A 13108-nucleotide genomic window follows, 5' to 3' on the forward strand; every position below is an offset into this window, starting at 1 on the left:
CAGTGCTAATAACAAGGATGGGGAAATGCTGTAAAATAGCTCAGTAAGTGAATTTTGATTTGCTAAACTAAGAAAACAACACCTTTCCAAATCTATATGGGTGTACATCATTTATTGCTATCTTCAGATTATCTGGCAGAAAATGAAAAACCAGTCTTCATCATATCTGTGATCCATCTAGTTTATTAACCTTTCTCCAAATATGTCAAATATCTAGCAGTTGAAAGGTGACAGTAAACTGAAGGTGTCCTGGGCTCCCTGATATTTCTCAGATTTTACATCCCTTCAGACATGGGCTACATTTGTGCTAAAGATGGGTTTTCCACTAGAAACACCTGGTCCTGCCTTGAAACATCTAAGGAGCCATACTCCCTAGTAAATGGCACTGCAATCCTAAATGTGTACTTACTAGGGAGTAAACCCTATTCAAAAGAGCAGGACTTATTTCTGGGTAAACATGTGAAAGATTGCTCTGTAAATCTAGTTCAGCTTCATGTCTAAGCGGGCATGGGGACTCAAAGCCTAAACACAATTGGTTATATTATGGAGAAGCTTTAAGCCGTACTGAAATCCATGGCATTTAGGCAACCACAACTTCCTTAGGATTACCCACAATTCAGTGCATGGTTACATGCACAGATCTCATCTGAATCAATGGGGTTTAGGCACGATTAACCCTCTGCTGAATTATGAAGGCGCAAGAACAATCTATACTAGGAAATAAACCACGTAGTACATAGTTTCTGGAAAGCCACTTTCCGCCCAGTGGCGGAGCTTCATGCTCCAGCACTGGGGGGCAGAGAACAGGCGGAGACGGGGCTGGCGCACATCCCGGGGCATGGTGCGCATCCTGGGGGTGGGGCATGCATCCTGGGGGCAGGGGGGCAACTGCGATGGCACCCCACCGGGATCGTGCTGCCGGGGGCAGTGCGCTCCCCCACACTCCTCTTCCTCCGCCAGTGCCTCTGCCTTAGGAGGAGGTGGAGTTCTGGGCACTCATGATGCCTTCACATGCTCAAGGTGTGGTCAGCCCTGCGCGATTGGGGGGGGGGGGATTCCCGGCTGCGTCACTGCCCAGGCAACCAAGCCGATTACTCTGGGAGTGTGGCCTGCTTGATTTAAGCAGGACGCAGCAGGAATCTCACCCCTTTCCATGCTTCCAGCTGCTCCGGATTCCCCACCCTCCTGCCCTTTAGGTTTTTTCATCTCTTGACCTTGCTATGGACTTCAGTTGGTTGCTGTTGAGGGGCCTGGTAGGACTTCTTCCACTTGGCAAATTGGCACCGGCCACTTGGTTTTCGCCTACCTCATGGCAAATCGTCCCAACTTTGTAAGGTTAGGCATTGGAATATTGCTGGAGAAGACAGGAGGGGAGGTAGCACCATCACCTGCTCTGCACATTGAAGGGTATTCTGTTAAAGGATTCTGGGGGCGTGGCCCTGTCCGAAGCCTGGGGAGGCTAGGGCCTAAGGCACGACCCCTATCGGTGGCCCCGGGGGAGCTCCTAGGTGGTGTGCATAGCATGTCTCCCCCTACTGGTGGTTAACCCTTCCCGGACTCCACGCAGATGGGCGGGAGTCAGATATAGTCAGTTAGGTCCAATGCCTAAGCTAATACCGCTCACAATCTGTAGCCAATAAAGCTGTGGCCTTTTTTAGCCCATTAACCTAAAATACTGTTGTCAAGTGTCTTATTTAACCTTGTGGGGGGTCGGGGTTGGGAGCTTGCCATGATTCCATCCAGGGAATGTTTTACGTGGAAGGCATATTACATAATATTTAGGATGAAAAATTCAAATAGAGAATATCTGTGGTTTCTCTGAATGGTCTGAGCTACCTGTTAATAACTTTTTTCCCCTTATAGAAGTTACCTATACTCTTTGAGGCTGCAATCCTATAAACACTTACTTGGGAGAGCAAATATTCTTGAAATCAGCAGGACTTAATTTGCAACCCTAACTCCACTTATCTGGGAGTAAGCCCCACTGAATTAAAATAGTACTTACTCCTGAGCAGACATGGTAAAGATTAATGTCTTAAACATGCTGAGGATCATGCTAAACACTGCATCTTTCTAACCCCATTTTGGGTGTGAATAGCTCAGATCTTGAACTCTGAAATCAAACACATTTGTTAGGTCTTTGCATAGTAGCTGTAGTTCTTCATTACGTCGTCTCCCAATTCTCTCCCCACCTTTATCCCATTTCTACTTTTAATGATGTTCTTGCTTGACTTATAATACAGCAGACACCCATAATTCAATGCATGTTTACTCAGAAGTAAGTCTCGTGATGTTCAATGGAGCCTATTCCTTAATAAGCATGTTTAGGTTTGAAGCATTATTTCCTTTGCATACAGACCAAGATGGGTAACCTTGGGCTGGTTTTGCATGAGATTATTTCACACACAAACATTTTGTTTTAATACAGCAACATCAAAATGGCCATTTCCCATTAAAGCCTGGAAATTACCAGATACACTTGGCAGCGGAATCTTCTAAAAATTTCAGGAAAGTTCAGGTTCTGTGCTTTTACTTGTGATTTGTTGCTTACATCGCCGTGACAGGACAAGGGGACCATAAAGCATGGTAAAAGGGGAAAGGAGAATAGGGAGGGAAGCTGAACTACCAGTCAAGGCTGCCAGTCACTGACGACTGGACTGAGAACAACGAGGTGCAAACGAGAGGAATTAAACCAGTACTCTTTTCTTTTGGGATGGCTAAGCTCCTCCACCAACCACCAGTGCTTTCCTACCGCCATGAATAACCCCACGCAAGAGATAGAAGCTATACGGGTTTTCAACCTCTTCTGATTGATACCTTTGGCCGTAGCCTTTTTTTTATGGGGAAGGGGAGAAGAAAAAACAAGGGGCGGTTCAAATTCTGCTTCTTTGCACCTAGTGATTCTCCCTGTTTCAAAATTACAGCCAGAAAATGCCCCCCTCAGATGCTAGAGGTATCAGAAGCCAGGCTAAATAAGAGCAGCCAAGTGCCAACAGAGAATCTACAAATGACATGTGGTTTGGGCCAATAATGAGGCAGCTTGATATATCTCCCTTTTTTTTTCTTCTCTTCCAATAAACCATTTAAAAAAAAAAAAGGGAGAAGTGTGCAGCAGGGGTGAAGGTGAATCATAAACAGAGGGAGGTGATCAAGTCAGCAGCTGCATCATGATTCTGTTTGTTGTTATGTCTTTCTACCAGTTTGATCAGTTCTAGCATGCTTTTAAAATAAAAACCCCGGTAATCCACAGGCATGCAGAAGGATCAGCTCGCTAATGGCATCTTACCCTCATCCCCTCAAATCGGGACAACGCTCTTAAAGGCCTCAAAGCTCTGAGTGTCCTAAGGGATTTAATGGCACCTAGTTCCGAGTAGCCAAGGGCATTAGCTACAAGGCTGACTAAAGAGACCTACACAGAAAACAGAAAAAAGAAAGAGAAAAAAAAAGGAAAAAAGGAAGGAAAAAAAAAAGAGGTTCCAGACTGTTAGAATAAATCCCCTAGCACTGAAGGTTTTTTTTTTTTTTTAATCCATCCCCCAAAGTGGACTGCAGGCAGGCCCAAAGTCCACCCCCGTTTAGATTGATAGCGAAGACATGACCACACCAGCTGCCTACTTCACTTCACTGAAACGACCTGGAAGGAAATAATGCGGTTGAGAGAGGCATAAGAATAAAACAAAAGGGGGAAAAATGTGTGAGATAGAGAAAGAGAGAGAGAGGCAGAGACACACAAGACGGAAACGGGGTCTGTCGGAAGGTTAGGAGCCCAAACGGATGACAAGAACCTTACCCTCGCCCTCTTAACAGTCTGCAGGATCCCAGCAGCTCCCATTAAATTAAGCCAGACAAATTTTTAAAGGTACCTATGAGAAAGAATACAGATAAATACACACACTGCACAAGCCGCCTTAGTTTTCTCATTCAGACGGGGCAGATGAGCCTTGCTCATTTCCACTGGCGTGACACGGCAGAGATTTGAGGGGAGAAGGGGAAGCGTCTAGGTTCTCACCTCCTTTGGGGGGAAAATAAAAGCCAACAGCGAAACACACTGAACAGTGTGCAGCGGTTAAGGGGTAGGGGTGGGGGTAAATCATTTTAAGTTCTTTATTGAGATGCTGGATTGCAATTCAGTATTCTAGGGGGACCAGTCCTTCCAGTAAGATGCTATACATTATGGTGAATAAGAATGGTGGTGTACAATTAGAGAGACGTATTTCCTTGCGCCCCCAAACCCACTGCTAAAATGATTGGGATGGAGCAAACCTTCATGCACTACAGAATCAGTAGGCAAAGCCCACGTATCCCTGCTATATCCTCAAACATTATCAGAGGATTGTTTCTGACACCCACTTATAACAATTTTGATTAGGCAAGCCTATCCAGAAATGTAGAAGTTACATGTGTTTTAATCTCCTTTTAGCTATTGTTTATTTTCATTGTCTTTTGAAAGTTTTAAAATACCTGTTTTAAACTGTTTCATTTTTAATGGAGCATTTTTGTGTTTTATTTTATACTTCATTAAACCACCTAGAAAGGATTATTATTATTTTTTTGCAGTCAAATGGTATATAAATTGTGTTGACTCAGTCAATCAATAAAGTAACATATATACTTTGCAACTGCATGCATGTCAGTTGGGGGCCGGTGTGTAGATTACCATTTGCAGTGTGGCTGTTGCTTATGTGTGGTTCATTCCTAAAAGGTAAAAAAGGTAAAGGACCCCTGGACGATTACGTCTAGTCCAAGGCAACCATGGGGTTGTAGTGCTCATCTTGCTTTCAGGCCGAGGGAGCCGGCATTTGTCCACAGACAGCTTTCCAGGTCATGTGGCCAGCATGACTAAACCGCTTCTGGTGCAATAGAACACCGTGACGGAAATCAGAGTGCACAGAAACGCCGTTTACCTTCCCGCTGCAGTGGTACCTATTTATCTACTTGTGTCGGTGTGCTTTCGAACTGCTGGTTGGCAGGAGCTGGGACACAACAATGGGAGCTCACCCCGTTGCAGGGATTTGAACTGCCGATCTTCCAACTGGCAAGCCCAAGAGGCTCAGTGCTTTAGACCACAGCGCCACCCACAGTGTTCATTCCTACACTGCTGTGGTACAGTCTATATACAGGAACCATGAGGGCTGGACACACAATGGGGCTACTTCCCATCTTAGCATTGTCAGGACTCAGCTGCAACCACGGTTGATGTGTATGAGTGTAATTGGGTCGTTCACCTGTCCCATGAGGTCCTAATGGTCAGGGGTCCCTGTACCTTTATTAACAAGTATAGGACCTGATCATGCCGATAGAGTGACTATGTCTATATGTCGTCTATGCCCTATGGGCCTGGAGTGGTTGAAGCCTACTAGACACATCTTACTATGCTTTGAAGATGTTAATTGGATGTTTTATTTCTGTAAATAACAGGTGTAGGGGACTGGCTGTATGCACCAGCAGAGGACACCCCCCCTCCTAAGTGAACCCCCAGGGGAAGAAGGCTCAGTGCCTGGGGATTAGTGATGGAATGCTGATGAATGGTCAGAAGGAGAAAACTGGGAGGAGGAGATGTCAGAAGCCAAAGGGGCAACAGGGTTTAGTGAGCAGGAAGAGGCTGTGGTAGAGAGCAGTTCAGACTCAGAGGCAGACTCAGAGGTTGGAGAAGAAGGGGGACAAAGAGGCAGAGATCAGGTGGGCTGATGATGAAGCCAGGGGGTCTCCCCCTCCTGATGTGACCAGCTCCCACCCCCCACCCTGGTCTCCCCAGAACCTGTGGAAGTATAATGAGGGTGGAACAGACAAGGCAAAGAAGTTTCAGGTTGCTTGGGACAGACCCAGGGGAGGAGGAGAGTTGTGGGAAGGCAGGGACCTTCAGTCCTCACAACTGGAGCAAGACCTGCTGGGAAGAGTTGCTGTGTGTACTAGGTCTCAGCTCTTTTGTTTCTTTGAATAAAGAGTTAACTTCACCGACACCTTGTGAGTTATCCATGACCAGATCCTGACTCTTGCCTTGACAACAGATATGAGAATGAGGGGGTTTTTTGTTTTCTTTTTTAATGTAAGTACATTTAGAATGGAGAAAGGTTGATTTACTAAATCCTGGTTAAAGATTTTTTTTATGCTGTTCTATGATAGAAACAATCTTTGCTCTCCTTCTCTCTCGCTCTCTTTTTAAGGTAACATAAAATGGGACTGTGTATGAACTGAGACCAATCTTGATCTCCCATGTTTCCCTTTCACATGTTATGGTGATGCTGCAAGGTACAGATCATTTACACACTAATTTTATTACAGTGGTACCTTGGGTTAACTACTTAATTCGTTCTGGAGGTCCGTTCTTAACCTGAAACTGTTCTTAACCTGAAGCACCACTTTAGCTAATGGGCCTCCTGCTTCCGCCGTGCCGCCGGAGCACGATTTCTGTTCTCATCCTAAAGCAAAATTCTTAACCCAAGGTACTATTTCTGGGTTTGCGGAGTCTGTAACCTGAAGCGTATGTAACCTGAAGCGTATGTAACCCGAGGTACCACTGTACTTTATACAGGTGGTAAACACACTAATGTTACAATTTTATACAGGTGATATAGCATAGCTGTCAACGTTTCCCTTTTTTAAAGGGAAATTCCCTTATTCCGAATAGGATTCCTCGCAAGAAAATGGAAAAGTTGACAGCTATGGTCATATAGACACAAGTTTTATATGAAGCATCTCTAAGGGGAATATTACTTTTGCTTACTGCCCCCCCTACTTTTCTCCTAGTTTAGGGATTGATAATTCAGTAGGCAAGGTATGCTTTATTAGGGAGATATTTTAAAATCCCACCTAACAATCCATTAATATTTATATTGAATTAACTGGTAGAAGAAGGAAGGAGGCCTTGGTTTTCTTCCTGTTTTGTCTCTTGATATATTAAAATAGACCTGTGGCTCTGGGGAGACAACAGTCTTCAGACGGCTGCAAAAGGGTTATGCCTAAAGGTACCAGCTCATTGAGGACATGTAACTAAGTCTGGGTAAGAGTGCTTTGGAACTGAAAGAATAAGAATAGTATGGGTTTTATTTAACCAATTAAGGAAAGGAGGAATGGGCTATGCAGTGTTTTGAGGGGGGATGAGTTACTGTAGAACTGTACCGTATAGTGAAGGCTAAAGTACGGGAATAAAGGAAGGATTTAGTAGAAGTTAAAGCTGTTTTGAGGACCTAATGGTTGAAAAGTGTGTTACATATCTAAATCAATACAAGCCGGTGGGTCTTAAGCTTGCATAAGCACGAGTTTAATGCAAATTAAATTAGGATCAGGCAGTTCAACATGTATATGTGATACAGACAAAAATAGTATTTGTAAGCCAGGGGTTGGCTGACCTGTGTCCCTCTAAATGTTGTTGGACTCCAACTCCCATCAGCCCCAGAAACCATGATCAATGGTCAAGGATGATGGGACTTATAGTCAAGCAAAAAACAAACAAATCAAAAACAAAATATGGAGGGCCATGGGTTAGCCACTCCTGCTTTAAAAATTTCCCATGAAATTATAAAAGAAGCTCTACAGTTAAAATAGTAAGCTTCCCAGAATTATATTTCAGCAATGTTTTTGTAATGTCTTTGAAAAAAACAACTGAAGCACAATATATTAATAGTCGGCCACATAAAAAATCTCCCCCCCAAAGGTGTGTTCACATAGGGCACGTTCAAGCCAAAATTAAGCCCTTTTAAGTTCCATGGAGTTCAGTGAGTGAAGAAAACATACATTTATCTCTCTCTAGCTGAAACAAATGAGAAGTAAAAGTGCTTAATAAATGGATCATTTTTGTAATTCGTGAAAAAATTGTGTTTTAGCCAGTCCTGAATAGATACTGGTAGAAAACCAGAACCCCTCCAACACTAGCATATACAGATTTCATTTATTAAATTATTATTGCTATTATTATTATTATTAATAGTAATAATTTCATTGATGAATTGCTTCCTATGAGGCATCTCAAGTGATTTACAGTAATTGTCCCTAAGTACTTGACACTTACACTCTTAAACAATGAGAAATTAGTTTAAAGGAAAGAATCTCTGCTTGACTTTTAACAGGAATTTTAGTTTTCCACTTGTCTTTTGAGACAATAGTAAGGGGAAGTGCAGTCGTGCTAGAGATAAGAACTTTCCCCAACATAAAAACAGACAGTCAACATTTATTACTGAAAAAAACATAACACTTTGGGGGAAGAAAAGACAAATAGCACTAAATATATCCAAGACAGTTCCTTCTAAAATTTTGAATGCTAGCAGTAAACTAACAAGAAACAAACAGATCATTTACATTGGCCTATAATGTTAATTTTCAGAATAATAATTTCAGGAAAAAATGCATAATGGTTGGGTTTCTGATATGGAACTGAAAAGTAATCACATTTTCCCAAACGAATCAAAACAGAACAGTAGGAACAGAACGTATCATTGCTCAGAAAAGGAAATGCACAAATATATCCCACAACTTCAGGAATCAGAAAAGAACTACATGGAATAACTTTTTTTTCCAAACCTCAGAAATACCACTTGCATATGGTTTGAAATAATGCAGCCATTTTAGAGATCTTAATATAATACTGTGAGCAAAAGTGGGGAAACTTTTGGCTCACCAGATTGTTCTGAACTATAACTCCCGTCAGTCTCTGAAAGCATTGCCAATGGCCAGGGATGATGGGAGTTGTAGTTCTGCAACATCTGGAGGACCAAAGATTTCAAACACCTGCTATTAAGACAGGATGCTCTTTGCAGATGTTTGTTTCACTTCATTTTAGCCAAATATCAAAATATTTTAGTCGCTGTCTTTGAAAGTTTCATTTTCTTTCTTTCTAATCACATAACAGTAGCGTCCATGAAAAAGGTATATGCTGGTTTTTTTAAAAAAAAAATACCTCACTTTCAGATCTTCTTTTCCGCGAAGAGAGGGAATGAATTCACAAGAACATTTTGCAATCTTGGTCCATGGAGGTTGCGGGGTATGGTCACAGAGACCCCTGCCATCCATTACAAGTAACAAGCCAAACTAATTGTTCTATTAAATACATATGGGCGGTTGCTTGTGTCTTTGTGTTGTTGAATGGTGCTGTGCTGCAGGTTTAAAGTTTTCCTTGCACTGCAGCCCTGAGAGGAAAATCGTCCCTGGTAGCTGCTGTTTTCCTAGGAGGGAAGTTTCAATGGACGCCAATCACAGCTACCCTTCTAGGGAAATAGCAGTGAGAAGGAGGGGGGTTGTGGGTGTTATGTACTGAAGTTCCCACCCTGGGCCAGCAGGGGGATACTGTAGATAGTTATGCAAATAAAGGATCAAAAGTGACGTTCAGTGATTGGATAGTTTTAGAAAATGTTACAGTTACGTTGTACTGGAGCTCTATATAAGCAGGCTGACTGAACCCTTCAGTTCAGTTCTGTTCTGGCCTGTGAATAAACAAGAGCTGTTTGAAGAATTGCTGTGTTGTCTGATATGTTCACCCACAACTTAACAGTGGGAAAGGGGGAAAGGGCTTAAAAGCCTTCCACCGATGCCTTGGTCCCAATCTGGACCCCTGCCCCCACTTCACGGCTGCTACCCAAATCAGGCATTGTGATGTGACACAGACATACTAATGCAGGTGCACCTTTAATTTAAACTTGTCGTTTGATACTAAGCTTCCTCAAAGCTTACACTGCAACAGAGGAAAGAAGACAAGGACATGGCCCAGAGCAATTGAAGACTGGTGCACTCTCCACCCAACCCATCTCCATTGTGAGCTACCTCTGTCTGTAATCTTTGCAAGGATTCACAATTGGACCCTATTACACGGGGGTATTTGCAAACATTACGGGACACGTATTTTTCGCTCCATAAGACGCATCTGACCATAAGGCGCACCTAGTTTTTAGACGGGGGTTGAAAGAAAAAAAATATTCTTTAAAGGAAGCGCTGAGCAGAACCTGTATGCATCCCAGGCTCTGCTCAGCGCTCCCTTTCACGAGCCCGTCACCCTTCTCCCTCCTCAGGGAAAAGCCCCCAAGAGTCGCACACAAGCTCCACGCGGCTCTTTAAAGAGAGCACAGCTCTTGGGGGCTTTTCCGGGAGGTGGGGGAAGGGACAGAGTGCAGGTAAGCCAGAAGCTAGAACAGTGAGTGGGAGCGCAGTGATCCCTCTCGCTATTCTGGCTTCTGGGATAGCTGCACAGCCTCTTCAGGGCAGCGGGATGAAGGCTCCCCACTGCCCTGAAGAGGTTGCACCCGGCTAAGCCAGAAGCTAGAACAGCGAGAGGGAGCGCTGCACAGCATTCCCTCTCGCTGTTCTGGCTTCTGGGATAGCTGCGCAGCCTGCATTCGCTCCATAAGACGAACACATATTTCCCCTTACTTTTTAGGAGGGAAAAGGTGCGTCTTATAGAGCAAAAAATACGGTAATTTCCAATTTTTGGTGGTGTCGCCCCAAGTAAGCCTAATGAAAGCTCTGTCCCTCAGCCTCATTCAGTGTGGGCTGGGCAGGTCAAGCGAACTTGGGTTGCTTGACACTTCTTACAAGGGAGGGAAAGAAATATTCCATGCAGAAAGGATACCATTCCTCCGCTGCCTCCCTGCCCCCACAGTACAATTAAAACATGGAGGGAGGCACATAGTTGAGCATCTTACAATACTTGAGGCAGATGGGTGGAGAGATGGAGAAGCTTTGGCGCAGGGGGAGTTTATCTATCATGTACCTGCACCTCCTCTGGCAACACTGAAAGAGAATCCTTGCTTTTGAGGAAGGTGTAATACTGAAGACGTGCAATTATGTGGTTCATTCTTGATCAGTACTGGGGTGAAGCACAACAATATTCACCCAGTGCTTTTCCAGCTGCACTAGCTCCCAGTGGAGTACAGGGTCAGATTTAAGGTGCTGGTTTTGACCTTTAAAGCCCTTCATGGCCTAGGACCCTCGTACCTACAGGACCGCCTCTCCCGGTATGCCCCACGGAAGACCTTAAGGTCCATAAATAGCAACACCCTAGAGGTCCCGGGCCCTAAGGAAGTTAGATTAGCCTCAACCAGAGCCAGGGCCTTTTCAACACTGGCTCCGGCCTGGTGGAATGCTCTGTCTCATGAGACCAGGGCCCTGCGGACAGAGTTGTTCTGCCTGGCCTTTGGCCTGGACTCAGTTTGATTCCCTCCCCCTCTTTCTTTTTCCTTTCTCCTCCTGTGAAGAGGCTGCATCTTAATGTTTTAATGTTGTATTTTAATCTTGTTTTTTAAAATTGTATTTTAATCAACTTGTTTTTATTACTGGTTGTTAACCACCTTGAGCCCAGTCTTGGCTGGGGAGGGCGGGGTACAAATAAAAAATAATAATTTTTTAAATTATTATTATTCCATGTTCTGGGTCTTTGGTTTGTTAAACTGATAAGATTGGTTAGATTTCCATTTTCTCCATTTTATTCCCTCTCCCCCCCCCCCCCCGAATAATGCAGCAATACTGGGTACTGATGATCCCAAAAGATTCTGTCAACTGCACCATTCACCAATACTTCAATTGTTGGATCTCTCTGGAAACTTATTCAATTATCTCTTGGACAGCCAGTAGCAGCAGCAGGCAGATTTTCTTGCAAAACTATTTTTGTTTGTCTGCTCTTTCTGTGCCCTTTTCTCAATTTCAGTCAACATTCCGATTCCACTGAAAAAGCAGGCCTGAAAGTGAAAGTATGGAACCGTGCAATTTGAATCGCTGGAGCAGAGAACATAGAACATTTCTATTTTGATGGACTGGTCCTGTTCACACATGTATACACATATCGGGGAACTCTCACCACTTGGTTCAGGAGTGGAGAAACTGTGACCCTCAAGATTTTGCTGGATTACAACTCCCATCATCCCTGACCATGGGACAAACTGGCAGGGGCTGATGGTAACTGGAGTCCAACAACAATGGGTGGGTGAGGGCATAGGTTCTCCACCCCTGTCGTTATTGGAGCCCAGATTTAGAAAGCTACAGGAACGGTATTGCTGGACCTCATTTATCTGTGCAGAGGAATGCCCCAGTCCTGCTAAAACAACAACCAATGCATGGATTGGAAGAAGCAAAATGATACCTACTGCTACAATGAGGAAATCTAGCCAGCACCAGGCATTAGTGAAGAACTTCACAAATCCATAGGCACACCACTTCAACAACATTTCGAGGATAAAGATGTAAGTGAAGACTTTGTCGGCATACTCCAAGACAGTCCGTATGGTCCTTCTCTGTTCTATGTAAATATCTTCAAAGGCCTAAGGAGTAACAAGGCAACAAGGATTATCACACTCTTTTCCTGGCAGCAGAGCGAGATAGAAATAAAAAACTGGGTCCAAAAACTTGTGGGAGACATGCAGACGTCTCAAGGAACGTACAGTTCACACATCTCCCAACGCTTGAAGCATTGTTGGAGAGGCACAAAAGCTGCTTCCATGTGGGTGAAATGCCATTTCCAGTCTATCTCTTGGAATGACACCAGCTGGATTATATGGGTTTTTTTTTCTTCCCATGCAAGTGTTGCCCAATCCTTGGGGAGGAGCAATATCGGCATTGGAAAGATGCAGGTAATTTGCTTGGACTTCATTGGTCCTTCGAGTAGATATTACCCTGTATGATCTGGCCATGCAAAAGTGGTTCCAATGCTTTTCTGGTTGTGTAGAAACTGGTTGTTGTTAGTATTTTCTTTTTCTTTTTTAAGTATTGTATCCAAGGCAATGCCAAATAAACGAAAGATCTGCTGGAGTCACTTGCTCACTGTGCTTGTCAAAGACACCTAGGGTGTTTTCACAAGTAATATAGTAAGTGACTCCAGAGCTGGCGTCAGCCCAAAGCATTCTCGGGCAGCTTTGGGGAGACCCAATACCCAATACTTACACTTGCTTTTCACCCTGTTAAAAGCAAACACCCATAGCAGCTCCATTTTAAGTTTTTAACAAATGTTCCTTTCAGTAGCTGTGTTTACTTCGAGAACATTGTGGTGGAAAAAACAACACCACGACCGCTACAAAAACATGATTGTCACTGGTACTACAAAAGTCCATAGGTCCCTTCATGAACACCAAGGGCCCCCGCATAGAAGAAGGGGGGAAAGCACTGGATGGTAAGGTAAAAGGTAAAGGTAAAG

At 43.8% G+C, this 13108-nt stretch overlaps 1 protein-coding gene across 1 annotated transcript in view; it reads right to left on the minus strand.

The window, feature by feature from the left end:
• Positions 1 to 13108, minus strand: part of SCN8A (sodium voltage-gated channel alpha subunit 8) — a 96938-nt gene that overhangs the window by 14516 nt on the left and 69314 nt on the right. The window contains exons 20-21 of the mRNA XM_083727357.1: positions 12066 to 12239; positions 3287 to 3409 (exon numbers count right to left, since the gene is read on the minus strand). Coding sequence (XP_083583483.1) covers positions 3287 to 3409; positions 12066 to 12239 — 297 coding nt within the window. The remainder of the gene's footprint in view (positions 1 to 3286; positions 3410 to 12065; positions 12240 to 13108) is intronic.

Source organism: Podarcis gaigeae (genome assembly GCF_964106915.1).
Source record: "Podarcis gaigeae genome assembly, chromosome: 2".
Classification (NCBI taxonomy): domain Eukaryota; kingdom Metazoa; phylum Chordata; class Lepidosauria; order Squamata; family Lacertidae; genus Podarcis; species Podarcis gaigeae.